General features: G+C 58.4%; 1 protein-coding gene across 2 annotated transcripts in view; it reads right to left on the bottom strand.

Moving 5' to 3' along the window:
• CASP2 (caspase 2) overlaps positions 1–19,628 on the bottom strand; it is a 70,409-nt gene that overhangs the window by 20,291 nt on the left and 30,490 nt on the right. For both annotated transcript variants that reach the window (XM_066601495.1, XM_066601496.1), the window contains exon 7: positions 12,257–12,385. In XM_066601495.1, coding sequence (XP_066457592.1) covers positions 12,257–12,385 — 129 coding nt within the window. The remainder of the gene's footprint in view (positions 1–12,256; positions 12,386–19,628) is intronic.

Here is a 19,628-nt window from a genome sequence, read left to right as displayed (position 1 = left end):
GTAGGGATGTACCCGGGACGTATCACCATGCCGGCCTTCATCATGAGACCATGCAGTAGGGATGTACCCGGGTCGTATCACCGTGCCAGCCTTCATTGCGAAACCATGCAGTAGGGATGTACCCGGGTCGTATCACCATGCCGGCCTTCATCATGAGACCATGCAGTAGGGATGTACCCAGGTCGTATCACCGTGCCGGCCATCACTGTGAGACCATGCAGTAGGGATGTACCCGGGTCGTATCACGTTCCCGGCCTTCATTGTGAGACCATGCAGTAGGGATGTACCCGGGTCGTATCACCGTGCCGGCCTTCATAGTGAGACCATGTAGTAGGGATGTACCCGGGTCGTATCACCATGCCGGCCTTCATCACGAGACCATGCAGTAGGGATGTACCCAGGTCGTATCACTATGCCGGCCATCATTGTGAGACCATGCAGTAGGGATGTACCCGGGTCGTATCACCGTGCCGGCCTTCATAGTAAGACCATGCAGTAGGGATGTACCCGGGTCGTATCACCGTGCCGGCCTTCATAGTGAGACCATGTAGTAGGGATGTACCCGGGTCGTATCACCATGCCGGCCTTCATCATGAGACCATGCAGTAGGGATGTACCCAGGTCGTATCACCGTGCCGGCCATCATTGTGAGACCATGCAGTAGGGATGTACCCGGGTCGTATCACCGTGCCGGCCTTCATAGTGAGACCATGCAGTAGGGATGTACCGGGGTCGTATCACCGTGCCGGCCTTCATTGTGAGACCATGCAGTAGGGATGTACCCGGGTCGTATCACCGTGCCGGCCTTCATAGTGAGACACTGCAGTAGGGATGTACCCGGGTCGTATCACCGTGCCGGCCTTCATCATGAGACCATGCAGTAGGGATGTATCCGGGTCGTATCACCATGCCGGCCTTCATCATGAGACCATGCAGTAGGGATGTACCCAGGTCCTATCACCGTGCCGGCCATCATTGTGAGACCATGCAGCAGGGATGTACCCGGGTCGTATCACCGTGCCGACCTTCAGCGTGAGACCATGTAGTAAGGATGTACCCGGGTCGTATCACCGTGACGGCCTTCATAGTGAGACCATGTAGTAGGGATGTACCCGGGTCGTATCACCATGCCGGCCTTCAGCGTGAGTCCATGCAGTAGGGATGTACCCAGATCGTATCACCGTGCCGCCCTTCAGCGTGAGACACTGCAGTAGGGATGTACCCGGGTCGTATCACCGTACCGGCCTTCATAGTGAGACCATGTAGTAGGGATGTACCCGAGTCGTATCACCGCGCCGGCCTTCAGCATGAGACAATGTAGTAGGGATGTACCCGGGTCATATCACGTTCCCGGCCATCATCGTGAGACCATGCAGTAGGGATGTACCCGGGTCGTATCACCGTGCCGGCCTTCATAGTGAGACCATGCAGTAGGGATGTACCCGGGTCGTATCACCGTGCCGGTCTTCAGTGTGTGACCCTGCAGTAGGGATGTACCCAGGTCCTATCACCGTGCCGGCCATCATTGTGAGAGCATGGAGTAGGGATGTACCTGGGTCGTATCACTGTGCCGGCCTTCATAGTGAGACCATGCAGTAGGGATGTACCCGGGTCGTATCACCGTGCCGGCCTTCATAGTGAGACCATGTAGTAGGGATGTACCCGGGTCGTATCACCGTGCTGGCCTTCATAGTGAGACCATGCAGTAGGGATGTACCAGGGTCGTATCACCGTGCCGGCCTTCAGTGTGAGACCCTGCAGTAGGGATGTACCCGGGTCGTATCACCATGCCGGCCTTCAGCGTGAGACCATGGAGTAGGGATGTACCCGGGTCGTATCACCGTGCCGGCCTTCATAGTGAGACCATGGAGTAGGGATGTACCTGGGTCGTATCACTGTGCCGGCCTTCATAGTGAGACCATGTAGTAGGGATGTACCCGGGTCGTATCACCATGCCGGCCTTCAGTGTGAGACCCTGCAGTAGGGATGTACCCGGGTCGTATCACTGTGCCGGCCTTCATAGTGAGACCATGAAGTAGGGATGTACCCAGGTCGTATCACCATGCCGGCCTTCATCATGAGACCATGCAGTAGGGATGTACCCAGGTCGTATCACCGTGCCGGCCATCATTGTGAGACCATGCAGTAGGGATGTACCCGGGTCGTATCACCATGCCGGCCTTCAGCGTGAGACCATGGAGTAGGGATGTACCCGGGTCGTATCACCATGCCGGCCTTCAGCGTGAGACCATGTAGTAGGGATGTACCAGGGTCGTATCACCGTGTCGGCCTTCAGTGTGAGACCCTGCAGTAGGGATGTACCCGGGTCGTATCACCATGCCGGCCTTCAGCGTGAGACCATGGAGTAGGGATGTACCTGGGTCGTATCACCGTGCCGGCCTTCATAGTGAGACCATGGAGTAGGGATGTACCTGGGTCGTATCACCGTGCCGGCCTTCATAGTGAGACCATGCAGTAGGGATGTACCCGGGTCGTATCACAGTGCCGGCCTTCATAGTGAGACCATGTAGTAGGGATGCACCCGGGTCGTATCACAGTGCCGGCCTTCATAGTGAAACCATGTAGTAGGGATGTACCCGGGTCGTATCACCATGCCGGCCTTCAGTGTGAGACCCTGCAGTAGGGATGTACCCGGGTCGTATCACTGTGCCGGCCTTCATAGTGAGACCATGAAGTAGGGATGTACCCAGGTCGTATCACCATGCCGGCCTTCATCATGAGACCATGCAGTAGGGATGTACCCAGGTCGTATCACCGTGCCGGCCATCATTGTGAGACCATGCAGTAGGGATGTACCCGGGTCGTATCACCATGCCGGCCTTCAGCGTGAGACCATGGAGTAGGGATGTACCCGGGTCGTATCACCATGCCGGCCTTCAGCGTGAGACCATGTAGTAGGGATGTACCAGGGTCGTATCACCGTGTCGGCCTTCAGTGTGAGACCCTGCAGTAGGGATGTACCCGGGTCGTATCACCATGCCGGCCTTCAGCGTGAGACCATGGAGTAGGGATGTACCTGGGTCGTATCACCGTGCCGGCCTTCATAGTGAGACCATGGAGTAGGGATGTACCTGGGTCGTATCACCGTGCCGGCCTTCATAGTGAGACCATGCAGTAGGGATGTACGCGGGTCGTATCACAGTGCCGGCCTTCATAGTGAGACCATGTAGTAGGGATGCACCCGGGTCGTATCACAGTGCCGGCCTTCATAGTGAAACCATGTAGTAGGGATGTACCCGGGTCGTATCACCATGCCGGCCTTCAGTGTGAGACCCTGCAGTAGGGATGTACCCGGGTCGTATCACTGTGCCGGCCTTCATAGTGAGACCATGAAGTAGGGATGTACCCAGGTCGTATCACCATGCCGGCCTTCATCATGAGACCATGCAGTAGGGATGTACCCAGGTCGTATCACCGTGCCGGCCATCATTGTGAGACCATGCAGTAGGGATGTACCCGGGTCGTATCACCATGCCGGCCTTCAGCGTGAGACCATGGAGTAGGGATGTACCCGGGTCGTATCACCATGCCGGCCTTCAGCGTGAGACCATGGAGTAGGGATGTACCCGGGTCGTATCACCGTGCCGGCCTTCATAGTGAGACCATGGAGTAGGGATGTACCCGGGTCGTATCACCATGCCGGCGTTCAGCGTGAGACCATGGAGTAGGGATGTACCCGGGTCGTATCACTGTCCCAGCCGGGACTATGCCATGACACCAAGAAACAGTCTCAAGAAGCTCAAGACTGTGTGCAGCTACCTCAACAACCAGAGGGAGGCGCCACGTCCGCAGTGCGACAATCCTGCTTCTCCAATGTGACTCTTGTACATCTGGGTGGGGGGCCGCACTGACTAGAGGGGCTCTCGGACCGCCACATCGGTGTCGCTGTCACAAGTCATCAGATATTTCCACTCGTTTCGGAGCGACTGATGAAACTTGTAATTAAACACTAATTAGTAAAGCTCTGATGTTGGATGCAAATTACAATCTGGGGACTAACTTAACCCCTTAACGCTCTAAGGACCTTGGGGGCTGCATGAAGGGGGATCGTGGGGCGGACCGGCTACATGCAATGTGGCTGCCAGCTACTGATTACGGCCGACACCTGCCGGCAACAGCTCCCCGCAGCCGATTGGAGCTGTCACGGTCCAATCCATCAAAGTAACGCATCACTTCCCCCGCAGGGTCGTATTAAAGTAACGCATCATTTACCCCGCAGGGTCCCATCAAAGTAACGCATCATTTACCCCACAGGGTCCCATCAAAGTAACGCATCATTTACCCCACAGGGTCCCATCAAAGTAACGCATCATTTACCCCGCAGAGTCCCATCAAAGTAACGCATCATTTACCCCGCACGGTCCCATCAGAGCAACGCATCATTTACCCCACAGGGTCCCATCAAAGTAACGCATCATTTACCCCGCAGGGTCCCATCAAAGTAACGCATCATTAACCCCGCAGGGTCCCATCAAAGTAACGCATCATTTACCCCGCAGGGTCCCATCAAAGTAACGCATCATTTACCCCGCACGGTCCCATCAAAGTAACGCATCATTTACCCCGCACGGTCCCATCAAAGTAACGCATCATTTACCCCGCAGGGTCCCATCAAAGTAACGCATCATTAACCCCGCAGGGTCCCATCAAAGTAACGCATCATTTACCCCGCAGGGTCCCATCAAAGTAACGCATCATTTACCCCACAGGGTCCCATCAAAGTAACGCATCATTTACCCCGCAGGGTCCCATCAAAGTAACGCATCATTTACCCCGCAGGGTCCCATCAAAGTAACGCATCATTAACCCCGCAGGGTCCCATCAAAGTAACGCATCATTTACCCCGCAGGGTCCCATCAAAGTAACGCATCATTTACCCCGCACGGTCCCATCAAAGTAACGCATCATTTACCCCGCACGGTCCCATCAAAGTAACGCATCATTTACCCCGCAGGGTCCCATCAAAGTAACACATCATTTACCCCGCAGGGTCCCATCAAAGTAACGCATCATTTACCCCGCAGGGTCCCATCAAAGTAACGCATCATTTACCCCGCAGGGTGCCATCAAAGTAACGCATCATTTACCCCGCAGAGTCCCATCAAAGTAACGCATCATTTACCCCGCAGCGTCCCATCAAAGTAACGCATCATTTACCCCGCAGGGTCCCATCAGAGCAACGCATCATTTACCCCGCACGGTCCCATCAAAGTAACGCATCATTTACTCCGCAGGGTCCCATCAAAGTAACGCATCATTTACCCCGCAGGGTCCCATCAAAGTAACGCATCATTTACCCCACAGGGTCCCATCAAAGTAACGCATCATTTACCCCGCAGGGTCCCATCAAAGTAACACATCATTTACCCCGCAGGGTCCCATCAAAGTAACGCATCATTTACCCCACAGGGTCCCATCAAAGTAACGCATCATTTACCCTGCACGGTCCCATCAAAGTAACACATCATTTACCCCGCAGGGTCCCATCAAAGTAACGCATCATTTACCCCACAGGGTCCCATCAAAGTAACGCATCATTTACCCCGCACGGTCCCATCATAGTAACACATCATTTACCCCGCAGGGTCCCATCAAAGTAACGCATCATTTACCCCACAGGGTCCCATCAAAGTAACGCATCATTTACCCCGCACGGTCCCATCAAAGTAACGCATCATTTACCCCACAGGGTCCCATCATAGTAACGCATCATTTACCCCACAGGGTCCCATTAAAGTAACGCATCATTTACCCCACAGGGTCCCATCAAAGTAACGCATCATTTACCCCGCAGGGTCCCATCAAAGTAACGCATCATTTACCCCGCAGGGTCCCATCAGAGTAACGCATCATTTACCCCGCAAGGTCCCATCAAAGTAACGCATCATTTACCCCGCAGGGTCCCATCAAAGTAACGCATCATTTACCCCGCACGGTCCCATCAAAGTAACGCATCATTTACCCCACAGGGTCCCATCAAAGTAATGCATCATTTACCCCGCACGGTCCCATCAAAGTAACGCATCATTTACCCCACAGGGTGAATGGCGTGAGAAAAATAAAAGAACGCCAGAAATGCGCTTTTTTGGTGACCCCGTGTGCAAGAAAAAAATGCAACAAAAAGCGATCAGACGTATGTAATCCAAAATGGTGGCAACACAAGTTACACGATGGTGCGCAAAAGACGAGCCGTCGCACAACCAGGCCAACGGAAAATAACAGAGTAATTGTGCGCAGAAGATGGCGGCAGGTAACGAAGTCTGGCAGAAAACCCTCCGAAAAAAGAGGTGTTACCACGGTAACCGCGCCGGCCCGGGGTGCAGTCTGTAGACGGCCTTGTACTCCACGGAGGAGGTTTGAGGAGTTCTCACACATTGGAGGTCCGCACTGACATATACGACGCAGCCCGCCGCCGATGGGTCATTAACGGAGGGGGGAGGGGTTAACGAAAATGGCGTGCCCAATGTTACGTGTTAGAACGGTACAATCACCGGGACAGGCTGTGCAGTGTGGGGGTGCGAGGGGTTAATGGGGGCCGCTTTACACACTGAGGGACATCCACATACACAACTTTTCTGATCAGCACAGTGATGAGGTGCCGATGACGGTACCAGAACCAGCCCGTTCAGGTGTTCTATCCGCTGGGGGCGCGGTAGTTTCTGCTGCACAGAGAGCAGGCGGCAGCGGGCGCACAGGGGTTAGAGCAACGCCGAACTACGAAGCCAATGATGCTGCAGGCGGACAGGGGGGGGAGGGCTCAGCTGCAGGCGGACAGAGTGTGTGTGTAGGGGGAGTCTCCTGCTGCAGACGGACAGTGTGTGTGTGTGTGTGTGTGTGTGTGTGTGTGTGTGTGTGTGTGTGTAGGGGGAGTCTGCTGCTGCAGACGGACAGTGTGTGTGTGTAGGGGGAGTCTCCTGCTGCAGACGGACAGTGTGTGTGTGTGTGTGTGTGTGTGTGTGTGTGTGTGTGTGTGTGTGTGTGTGTGTGTGTGTAGGGGGAGTCTGCTGCTGCAGACGGACAGTGTGTGTGTGTAGGGGGAGTCTCCTGCTGCAGACGGACAGTGTGTGTGTGTGTGTGTGTGTAGGGAGGGGGAGTCTCCTGCTGCAGACGGACAGGGTGTGTGTGTGTGTGTGTGTGTGTGTGTGTGTGTGTGTGTGTAGGGGGAGTCTGCTGCTGCAGACGGACAGTGTGTGTGTGTAGGGGGAGTCTCCTGCTGCAGACAGACAGTGTGTGTGTGTGTGTGTGTGTGTGTAGGGAGGGGGAGTCTCATGCTGCAGACGGACAGGGTGTGTGTGTGTAGGGGGGAGTCTGCTGCTGCAGACGGACAGTGTGTGTGTGTAGGGGGAGTCTCCTGCTGCAGACGGACAGTGTGTGTGTGTAGGGAGGGGGGAGTCTCCTGCTGCAGACGGACAGTGTGTGTGTGTAGGGAGGGGGGAGTCTCCTGCTGCAGACGGACAGTGTGTGTGTGTAGGGGGAGTCTCCTGCTGCAGACGGACAGTGTGTGTGTGTAGGGGGAGTCTCCTGCTGCAGACGGACAGTGTGTGTGTGTGTGTAGGGGGAGTCTCCTGCTGCAGACGGACAGTGTGTGTGTGTGTAGGGAGGGGGACTCTCCTGCTGCATACGGACAGGGTGTGTGTGTGTAGGGGGAGTTTCCTGCAGCAGACGGACAGTGTGTGTGTGTAGGGGGGAGTCTGCTGCTGCAGACGGACAGTGTGTGTGTGTAGGGGGGAGTCTGCTGCTGCAGACGGACTGTGTGTGTGTGTAGGGGGGAGTCTGCTGCTGCAGACGGACTGTGTGTGTGTGTGTGTGTGTGTGTGTGTGTAGGGAGGGGGAGTCTCCTGCTGCAGACCTACAGGGTGTGTGTGTGTGTAGGGAGGGGGGCTCTCCTGCTGCATACGGACAGGGTGTGTGTGTGTAGGGGGACTCTCCTGCTGCAGACGGACAGTGTGTGTGTGTGTAGGGAGGGGGAGTCTCCTGCTGCAGACGGACAGTGTGTAGGGAGGGGGACTCTCCTGCTGCAGACGGACAGTGTGTGTGTGTGTAGGGAGGGGGACTCTCCTGCTGCATACGGACAGGGTGTGTGTGTGTAGGGGGAGTCTCCTGCTGCAGACGGACAGGGTGTGTGTGTGTAGGGGGGAGTCTCCTGCTGCAGACGGACAGTGTGTGTGTGTAGGGAGGGGGACTCTCCTGCTGCAGACGGACAGTGTGTGTGTGTGTGTGTAGGGGGGAGTCTCCTGCTGCAGACGGACAGTGTGTGTGTGTAGGGAGGGGGACTCTCCTGCTGCATACGGACAGGGTGTGTGTGTGTAGGGGGAGTCTCCTGCTGCAGACGGACAGTGTGTGTGTGTGTAGGTAGGGGGGAGTCTCCTGCTGCAGACGGACAGTGTGTGTGTGTGTGTGTAGGGAGGGGGGAGTCTCCTGCTGCAGACGGACAGTGTGTGTGTGTGTGTGTAGGGAGGGGGGAGTCTCCTGCTGCAGACGGACAGTGTGTGTGTGTAGGGGGAGTCTCCTGCTGCAGACGGACAGTGTGTGTGTGTGTGTGTGTGTGTGTGTGTGTAGGGGGACTCTCCTGCTGCAGACGGACAGTGTGTGTGTGTAGGGGGAGTCTCCTGCTGCAGACGGACAGTGTGTGTGTGTAGGGGGGAGTCTCCTGCTGCATACGGACAGGGTGTGTGTGTGTAGGGAGGGGGGAGTCTCCTGCTGCAGACGGACAGTGTGTGTGTGTAGTGGGAGTCTCCTGCTGCAGACGGACAGAGTGTGTGTGTGTAGGGGGAGTCTCCTGCTGCAGACGGACAGTGTGTGTGTGTAGGGGGAGTCTCCTGCTGCAGACGGACAGTGTGTGTGTGTAGGGGGAGTCTCCTGCTGCATACGGACAGGGTGTGTGTGTGTAGGGGGAGTCTCCTGCTGCAGACGGACAGTGTGTGTGTGTGTGTGTGTGTAGGGAGGGGGGAGTCTCCTGCTGCAGACGGACAGTGTGTGTGTGTGTAGGGAGGGGGGAGTCTCCTGCTGCAGACGGACAGTGTGTGTGTGTGTAGGGAGGGGGGAGTCTCCTGCTGCAGACGGACAGTGTGTGTGTGTAGGGGGGAGTCTCCTGCTGCAGACGGACAGAGTGTGTGTGTGTAGGGGGAGTCGCCTGCTGCAGACGGACAGTGTGTGTGTGTAGGGGGAGTCTCCTGCTGCAGACGGACAGTGTGTGTGTGTAGGGGGGAGTCTCCTGCTGCATACGGACAGGGTGTGTGTGTGTAGGGAGGGGGGAGTCTCCTGCTGCAGACGGACAGTGTGTGTGTGTAGGGGGAGTCTCCTGCTGCAGACGGACAGAGTGTGTGTGTGTAGGGGGAGTCTCCTGCTGCAGACGGACAGTGTGTGTGTGTAGGGAGGGGGGAGTCTCCTGCTGCAGACGGACAGTGTGTGTGTGTAGGGAGGGGGGAGTCTCCTGCTGCAGACGGACAGTGTGTGTGTGTAGGGGGGAGTCTCCTGCTGCAGACGGACAGTGTGTGTGTGTGTAGGGAGGGGGGAGTCTCCTGCTGCAGACGGACAGTGTGTGTGTGTGTAGGGAGGGGGGAGTCTCCTGCTGCAGACGGACAGTGTGTGTGTGTAGGGGGAGTCTCCTGCTGCAGACGGACAGAGTGTGTGTGTAGGGGGAGTCTCCTGCTGCAGACGGACAGAGTGTGTGTGTAGGGGGAGTCTCCTGCTGCAGACGGACAGAGTGTGTGTGTAGGGGGAGTCTCCTGCTACAGACGGACAGTGTGTGTGTGTGTGTAGGGGGGAGTCTCCTGCTGCAGACGGACAGTGTGTGTGTGAAGGGGGAGTCTCCTGCTGCAGACGGACAGTGTGTGTGTGTGTGTGTAGGGGGGAGTCTCCTGCTGCAGACGGACAGTGTGTGTGTGTAGGGGGGAGTCTCCTGCTGCAGACGGACAGTGTGTGTGTGTAGGGGGGAGTCTCCTGCTGCAGACGGACAGTGTGTGTGTGTAGGGGGAGTCTCCTGCTGCAGACGGACAGTGTGTGTGTGTGTGTGTGTGTGTGTGGGGAGGGGGAGTCTCCAGCTGCAGACGGACAGGGTGTGTGTGTGTAGGGGGGAGTCTGCTGCTGCAGACGGACAGTGTGTGTGTGTAGGGGGAGTCTCCTGCTGCAGACGGACAGTGTGTGTGTGTAGGGGGAGTCTCCTGCTGCAGACGGACAGTGTGTGTGTGTAGGGGGAGTCTCCTGCTGCAGACGGACAGTGTGTGTGTGTGTAGGGGGAGTCTCCTGCTGCAGACGGACAGTGTGTGTGTGTGTAGGGAGGGGGACTCTCCTTCTGCATACGGACAGGGTGTGTGTGTGTAGGGGGAGTTTCCTGCCGCAGACGGACAGTGTGTGTGTGTAGGGGGGAGTCTGCTGCTGCAGACGGACAGTGTGTGTGTGTAGGGGGGAGTCTGCTGCTGCAGACGGACTGTGTGTGTGTGTAGGGGGGAGTCTGCTGCTGCAGACGGACTGTGTGTGTGTGTGTGTGTGTGTGTGTGTGTGTGTGTGTGTGTGTGTGTGTATGTGTGTAGGGAGGGGGAGTCTCCTGCTGCAGACCTACAGGGTGTGTGTGTGTGTAGGGAGGGGGACTCTCCTGCTGCATACGGACAGGGTGTGTGTGTGTAGGGGGACTCTCCTGCTGCAGACGGACAGTGTGTGTGTGTGTAGGGAGGGGGAGTCTCCTGCTGCAGACGGACAGAGTGTGTGTGTGTAGGGGGAGTCTCCTGCTGCAGACGGACAGTGTGTGTGTGTGTGTAGGGAGTGGGAGTCTCCTGCTGCAGACGGACAGAGTGTGTGTGTGTAGGGGGACTCTCCTGCTGCAGACGGACAGTGTGTGTGTGTAGGGGGAGTCTCCTGCTGCAGACGGACAGTGTGCGTGTAGGGGGAGTCTCCTGCTGCAGACCTACAGGGTGTGTGTGTGTGTGTGTGTAGGGGGGAGTCTCCTGCTGCAGACGGACAGTGTGTGTGTGTAGGGGGAGTCTCCTGCTGCACACGGACAATGTGTGTGTGTAGGGGGAGTCTCCTGCTGCAGACGGACAGTGTGTGTGTGTGTGTGTGTAGGGGGACTCTCCTGCTGCAGACGGACAGTGTGTGTGTGTAGGGGGAGTCTCCTGCTGCAGACGGACAGTGTGCGTGTAGGGGGAGTCTCCTGCTGCAGACCTACAGGGTGTGTGTGTGTGTGTGTGTGTGTAGGGGGGAGTCTCCTGCTGCAGACAGACAGTGTGTGTGTGTAGGGGGAGTCTCCTGCTGCAGACGGACAATGTGTGTGTGTAGGGGGAGTCTCCTGCTGCAGACGGACAGTGTGCGTGTGTGTAGGGGGAGTCTCCTGCTGCAGACGGACAGTGTGCGTGTGTGTAGGGGGAGTCTCCTGCTGCAGACAGACAGTGTGCGTGTGTGTGTGTGTGTAGGGGGGAGTCTCCTGCTGCAGACGGACAGTGTGTGTGTGTAGGGGGAGTCTCCTGCTGCAGACGGACAGTGTGTGTGTGTGTAGGGGGAGTCTCCTGCTGCAGACGGACAGTGTGTGTGTGTAGGGAGGGGGGAGTCTCCTGCTGCAGACGGACAGTGTGTGTGTGTAGGGAGGGGGGAGTCTCCTGCTGCAGACGGACAGTGTGTGTGTGTAGGGGGGGGGGGGGGGGGGGTCTCCTGCTGCAGACGGACAGTGTGTGTGTGTGTGTAGGGGGGGGGGGGGGTCTCCTGCTGCAGACGGACAGTGTGTGTGTGTGTGTAGGGGGGGGGGGGGTCTCCTGCTGCAGACGGACAGTGTGTGTGTGTGTGTGTAGGGGGAGTCTCCTGCTGCAGACGGACAGTGTGTGTGTGTGTAGGGGGAGTCTCCTGCTGCAGACGGACAGTGTGTGTGTGTGTAGGGGGAGTCTCCTGCTGCAGACGGACAGTGTGTGTGTGTGTAGGGAGGGGGACTCTCCTGCTGCATACGGACAGGGTGTGTGTGTGTAGGGGGACTCTCCTGCTGCAGACGGACAGTGTGTGTGTGCGTGCGTGTGTGCGTGTGTAGGGGGAGTCTCCTGCTGCAGACGGACAGGGTGTGTGTGTGTAGGGGGACTCTCCTGCTGCATACGGACAGGGTGTGTGTGTGTGTAGGGGGACTCTCCTGCTGCATACGGACAGTGTGTGTGTTTGTGTGTGTCTGTGTGTGTAGGGGGAGTCTCCTGCTGCACACGTACAGGGTGTGTGTGTGTGTGTTCGGTGTTCTCTAGATGCCGGAGTCCTTGTGTCTCACCTGTACAAGTTGGCCGTCCGATCCGTAGACAGCGCCGTCAACTCCATGGGATAGAATGGCGACTACACAGGAGTCCATCTGGGAGTGATCCGGCCGCCGGGAGAACACGTCAAGTTCAGATATCATTTCCTACAAAGAAGAGTACACGAGCGGATGGTGAGGACAGCGGCCGGTACGACACGGGAGACACAACAGCCAACGCCAGCATACGAGCGGATAGTGAGGACGGCGGCCGGTACGACACAGGAGACACAACAGCCCAACGCCAGCACACGAGCGGATGGTGAGGACGGCGGCCGGTACGACACAGGAGACACAACAGCCCAAAGCCAGCACACGAGCGGATGGTGAGGACAGCGGCCGGTACGACACAGGAGACACAACAGCCCAACGCCAGCACACGAGCGGATGGTGAGGACGGCGGCCGGTACGACACGGGAGACACAACAGCCCAACGCCAGCACACGAGCGGATGGTGAGGACGGCGGCCGGTACGACACGGGAGACACAACAGCCCAACGCCAGCACACGAGCGGATGGTGAGGACAGCGGCCGGTACGACACAGGAGACACAACAGCCCAACGCCAGCACACAAGCGGATGGTGAGGACGGCAGCCGGTACGACAAGGAAGACACAGCCGCTCAACCCTAGAACACGAGCGGATGGAGATGACGGCGGCCGGTACGACAGGGCACACACAACAGCCCAACGCCAGCACACGAGCGGATGGTGAGGACGGCGGCCGGTACGACACGGGAGACACAACAGCCCAACGCCAGCACACGAGCGGATGGTGAGGACGGCGGCCGGTACGACACGGGAGACACAACAGCCCAACGCCAGCACACGAGCGGATGGTGAGGACGGCGGCCGGTACGACACGGGAGACACAACAGCCCAACGCCAGCACACGAGCGGATGGTGAGGACAGCGGCGGGTACGACACGGGAGACACAACAGCCGAACGCCAGCACACGAGCGGATGGTGAGGACGGCGGCCGGTACGACACGGGAGACACAACAGCCCAACGCCAGCACACGAGCGGATGGTGAGGACGGCGGCCGGTACGACACGGGAGACACAACAGCCCAACGCCAGCACACGAGCGGATGGTGAGGACAGCGGCGGGTACGACACGGGAGACACAACAGCCGAACGCCAGCACACGAGCGGATGGTGAGGACGGCGGCCGGTACGACACAGGAGACACAACAGCCCAAAACCAGCACACGAGCAGATGGTGAGGACGGCGGCAGGTACAACACAGGAGACACAACAGCCCAAAGCCAGCACACGAGCGGATGGTGAGGACGGCGGCCGGTACGACACAGGAGACACAACAGCCCAACGCCAGCACACAAGCGGATGGTGAGGACGGCAGCCGGTACGACAAGGAAGACACAACCGCTCAACCCTAGAACACGAGCGGATGGTGATGACGGCGGCCGGTACGACACGGCAGACACAACAGCCCAACGCCAGCACACGAGCGGATGGTGATGACGGCGGCCGATAAGACATGGGAGACACAGCAGCTCAACCCTGGAACACGAGCAGATAGTGATGGCGGCGTCCGGTACGACACGGAACACACAACAGCCCAACCCTGGAACACGAGCAGATGGTGATGATGGCGGCCGGTATGACAAGGGAGACACACGGCACAACCCTGGAAGTCGAGCGGGTGGTGATGACGGCGGCCGGTACGACACGGAAGACACAACGGCTCAACCCTGGAACATGAGCGGATGGCGATGATGGCGGCCGGTACAACACGGCAGACAACAGCCCAACGCTGGAACACGAGCGGATGGTTAAGATGGCGGCCGGTACGACACGGCAGACACAAAAGCTCAATCCTGGAATAGAGCGGATGGTGATGACGGCGGCCGGTACGACACGGGAGACACAACAGCCCAACCCTGGAACACGAGCAGATGGTGATGATGGCAGCCGGTATGACAAGGGAGACACAACAGCTCAACCCTGGAAGTCGAGCGGATGGTGATGACGGCAGTCGGTACGACACGGGAGAAACAACAGCTCAACCCTCGAACATGAGCGGATGGCGATGATGGTGGCCAGTACAACACGGCAGACAACAGCCCAACGCTGGAACACGAGCGGATGGTGATGATGGTGGCCGGTACAACACGGCAGACACAAAAGCTCAATCCTGGAATAGAGCGGATGGTGATGACGGCAGCCGATACGATAAGCGAGACACAACAGCCCAATGCTGGAACACGAGCGGATGGTGATGATGGCGGCTGGTACGACACGGGAGACACAACAACTCAGCCCTGGAACATGAGCGGGTGGTGATGACGGCAGCCGGTACGACACGGCAGACACAAAGCTCAACCCCGTAACATGAGCGGATGGTGCTGACGGCGGCCGGTACGACAAGGAACACACAACAGCCCAATGCTGGAACACAAGCGGATGGTGATGATGGCGGCCGGTACGACACGCGGAGACACAACAGCCCAATGCTGGAATAAGAGCGGATGGTGATGACGGCGGCCGGTATGACACGGCAGACACAACGGCTCAACCCTGGAACATGAGCGGATGGTAATGATGGCGGCCGGTACGACACGGGAGACACAACAGCCCAATGCTGGAATAAGAGCGGATGGTGATGATGGCGGCTGGTACGACACGGGAGACACAACAGCCCAATGCTGGAATAAGAGCGGATGGTGATGATGGCGGCTGGTACGACACGGGAGACACAACAACTCAGCCCTGAAACACGAGCGGTTGGTGATGACGGCGGCCGGTACGACACGGCAGACAGAAAGCTCAACCCCGTAACATGAGCGGATGGTGATGACGGCGGCCGGTACGACAGGGCACACACAACAGCCCAACGCCAGCACACGAGCGGATGGTGAGGACGGCGGCCGGTACGACACGGGAGACACAACAGCCCAATGCCAGCACACGAGCGGATGGTGAGGACGGCGGCCGGTACGACACGGGAGACACAACAGCCCAATGCTGGAATAAGAGCGGATGGTGATGACGGCGGCCGGTATGACACGGCAGACACAACGGCTCAACCCTGGAACATGAGCGGATGGTGATGATGGCGGCCGGTACGACACGGAAGACACAACGGCTCAACCCTGGAACATGAGCGGATGGTGATGATGGCGGCCGGTACGACACGGGAGACACAACAGCCCAATGCTGGAATAAGAGCGGATGGTGATGATGGCGGCTGGTACGACACGGGAGACACAACAACTCAGCCCTGGAACACGAGCGGTTGGTGATGACGGCGGCCGGTACGACACGGCAGACAGAAAGCTCAACCCCGTAACATGAGCGGATGGTGATGACGGCGGCCGGTACGACAGGGCACACACAACAGCCCAACGCCAGCACACGAGCGGATGGTGAGGACGGCGGCCGGTACGACACGGGAGACACAACAGCCCAATGCCAGCACACGAGCGGATGGTGAGGACGGCGGCCGGTACGACACGGGAGACACAACAGCCCAATGCTGGAATAAGAGCGGATGGTGATGACGGCGGCCGGTATGACACGGCAGACACAACGGCTCAACCCTGGAACATGAGCGGATGGTGAGGATGGCGGCCGGTACGACACGGGAGACACAACAGCCCAATGCTGGAATAAGAGCGGATGGTGATGATGGCGGCTGGTACGACACGGGAGACACAACAACTCAGCCCTGGAACACGAGCGGGTGGTGATGACGGCAGCCGGTACGACACGGCAGACAGAAAGCTCAACCCCGTAACATGAGCGGATGGTGATGACGGCGGCCGGTACGACAAGGAAGACACAACAGCCCAATGCTGGAACACAAGCGGATGGTGATGATGGCGGCCGGTACGACACGGGGGACACAACGGCTCAATGCTGGAATAAGAGCGGATGGTGATGACGGCGGCCGGTACGACATGGCAGACACAACAGCTCAACCCTGGAACACGAGCGGATGGTGATGATGGCGGCTGGTATGACACGGAAGACACAACGGCTCAACCCAGGAACATGAGCAGATGGTGCTGACGGCGGCCGGTACGACACGGGAGACACAACGGCTCAATGCTGGAATAAGAGCGGATGGTGCTGACGGCGGCCGGTACGACACGGCAGACACAACGGCTCAACCCTGGAACATGAGCGGATGGTGCTGACGGCGGCCGGTACGACACGGAAGACACAACAGCTCAACCCTGGAACATGAGCGGATGGTGATGATGGCGGCCGGTACGACACGGGGGACACAACGGCTCAATGCTGGAATAAGAGCGGATGGTGATGACGGCGGCCGGTACGACACGGAAGACACAACGGCTCAACTCTGGAACATGAGCGGATGGTGCTGACGGCGGCCGGTACGACACGGAAGACACAACAGCTCAACCCTGGAACATGAGCGGATGGTGATGACGGCGGCCGGTACGACACAGGAGACACAACAGCTCAACCCTGGAACATGAGCGGATGGTGATGACGGCGGCCGGTACGACACGGAAGACACAACGGCTCAACCCTGGAACATGAGCGGTGATGACGGCGGCCGGTACGACACGGAAGACACAACAGCTCAACCCTGGAACATGAGCGGATGGTGATGATGGCGGCCGGTACGACACAGGAGACACAACGGCTCAACCCTGGAACATGAGCGGTGATGACGGCGGCCGGTACGACACGGAAGACACAACAGCTCAACCCTGGAACATGAGCGGATGGTGATGACGGCGGCCGGTACGACACGGAAGACACAACGGCTCAACCCTGGAACATGAGCGGTGATGACGGCGGCCGGTACGACACGGAAGACACAACAGCTCAACCCTGGAACATGAGCGGATGGTGATGATGGCGGCCGGTACGACACAGGAGACACAACGGCTCAACCCTGGAACATGAGCGGTGATGACGGCGGCCGGTACGACATGGCAGACACAACAGCTCAACCCTGGAACACGAGCGGATGGTGATGATGGCGGCTGGTACGACACGGGGGACACAACGGCTCAATGCTGGAATAAGAGCGGATGGTGATGACGGCGGCCGGTACGACACAGGAGACACAACGGCTCAACCCTGGAACACGAGCGGATGGTGATGATGGCGGCCGGTACGACACGGGGGACACAACGGCTCAATGCTGGAATAAGAGCGGATGGTGATGACGGCGGCCGGTACGACACAGGAGACACAACGGCTCAACCCTGGAACACGAGCGGATGGTGATGATGGCGGCCGGTACGACACGGGGGACACAACCGCTCAATGCTGGAATAAAAGCGGATGGTGATGACTGCGGCCGGTACGACACGGAAGACACAACGGCTCAACCCTGGAACATGAGCGGATGGTGATGACGGCGGCCGGCACGACACAGGAGACAACGGCTCAACCCTGGAACATGAGCGGATGGTGATGACGGCGGCCGGTACGACACAGGAGACACAACGGCTCAACCCTGGAACATGAGCGGATGGTGATGATGGCGGCTGGTACGACACGGAAGACACAACAGCTCAACCCTGGAACATGAGCGGATGGTGATGATGGCGGCCGGTACGACACGAAAGACACAACGGCTCAACCCTGGAACATGAGCGGATGGTGATGATGGCGGCCGGTACGACACGGGGGACACAACGGCTCAATGCTGGAACACGAGCGGATGGTGATGATGGCGGCTGGTATGACACGGAAGACACAACGGCTCAATGCTGGAACACGAGCGGATGGTGATGATGGCGGCCGGTACGACACGGGGGAAACAACGGCTCAATGCTGGAATAAGAGCGGATGGGGATGACGGCGGCCGGTACGACAAGGGAGACACAACAGCTCAACCCTGGAACATGAGCGGATGGTGATGATGGCGGCCGGTACGACACGGGGGACACAACGGCTCAACCCTGGAACATGAGCGGATGGTGATGATGGCGGCCGGTACGACACAGAAGACACAACGGCTCAATGCTGGAACATGAGCGGATGGTGATGATGGCGGCCGGTACGACACGGAAGACACAACGGCTCAATGCTGGAATAAGAGCGGATGGTGCTGACGGCGGCCGGTACGACACAGGAGACACAACAGCTCAACCCTGGAACATGAGCGGATGGTGATGACGGCGGCCGGTACGACACGGAAGACACAACGGCTCAACCCTGGAACATGAGCGGATGGTGATGATGGCGGCCGGTACGACACGGAAGACACAACAGCTCAACCCTGGAACATGAGCGGATGGTGATGATGGCGGCCGGTACGACACAGGAGACACAACGGCTCAACCCTGGAACATGAGCGGTGATGACGGCGGCTGGTACGACATGGCAGACACAACAGCTCAACCCTGGAACACGAGCGGATGGTGATGATGGCGGCTGGTATGACACGGAAGACACAACGGCTCAACCCTGGAACATGAGCGGATGGTGATGATGGCGGCCGGTACGACACGGGGGACACAACGGCTCAATGCTGGAATAAGAGCGGATGGTGATGACGGCGGCCGGTACGACACAGGAGACACAACGGCTCAACCCTGGAACACGAGCGGATGGTGATGATGGCGGCCGGTACGACACGGGGGACACAACGGCTCAATGCTGGAATAAAAGCGGATGGTGATGACTGCGGCCGGTACGACACAGGAGACACAACAGCTCAACCCTGGAACATGAGCGGATGGTGATGACGGCGGCCGGTACGACACGGAAGACACAACGGCTCAACCCTGGAACATGAGCGGATGGTGATGACGGCGGCCGGCACGACACAGGAGACAACGGCTCAACCCTGGAACATGAGCGGATGGTGATGACGGCGGCCGGTACGACACAGGAGACACAACGGCTCAACCCTGGAACATGAGCGGATGGTGATGATGGCGGCTGGTACGACACGGAAGACACAACAGCTCAACCCTGGAACATGAGCGGATGGTGATGACGGCGGCCGGTACGACACGGAAGACACAACGGCTCAACCCTGGAACATGAGCGGATGGTGATGATGGCGGCCGGTACGACACGGGGGACACAACGGCTCAATGCTGGAACACGAGCGGATGGTGATGATGGCGGCTGGTATGACACGGAAGACACAACGGCTCAATGCTGGAACACGAGCGGATGGTGATGATGGCGGCCGGTACGACACGGGGGAAACAACGGCTCAATGCTGGAATAAGAGCGGATGGGGATGACGGCGGCCGGTACGACAAGGGAGACACAACAGCTCAACCCTGGAACATGAGCGGATGGTGATGATGGCGGCCGGTACGACACGGGGGACACAACGGCTCAACCCTGGAACATGAGCGGATGGTGATGATGGCGGCCGGTA

This window comes from Eleutherodactylus coqui, chromosome 4, assembly GCF_035609145.1.
Source record: "Eleutherodactylus coqui strain aEleCoq1 chromosome 4, aEleCoq1.hap1, whole genome shotgun sequence".
Taxonomy (NCBI): Eukaryota; Metazoa; Chordata; class Amphibia; order Anura; family Eleutherodactylidae; genus Eleutherodactylus; species Eleutherodactylus coqui.
This window is presented reverse-complemented; position numbering and strand designations above follow the sequence as displayed.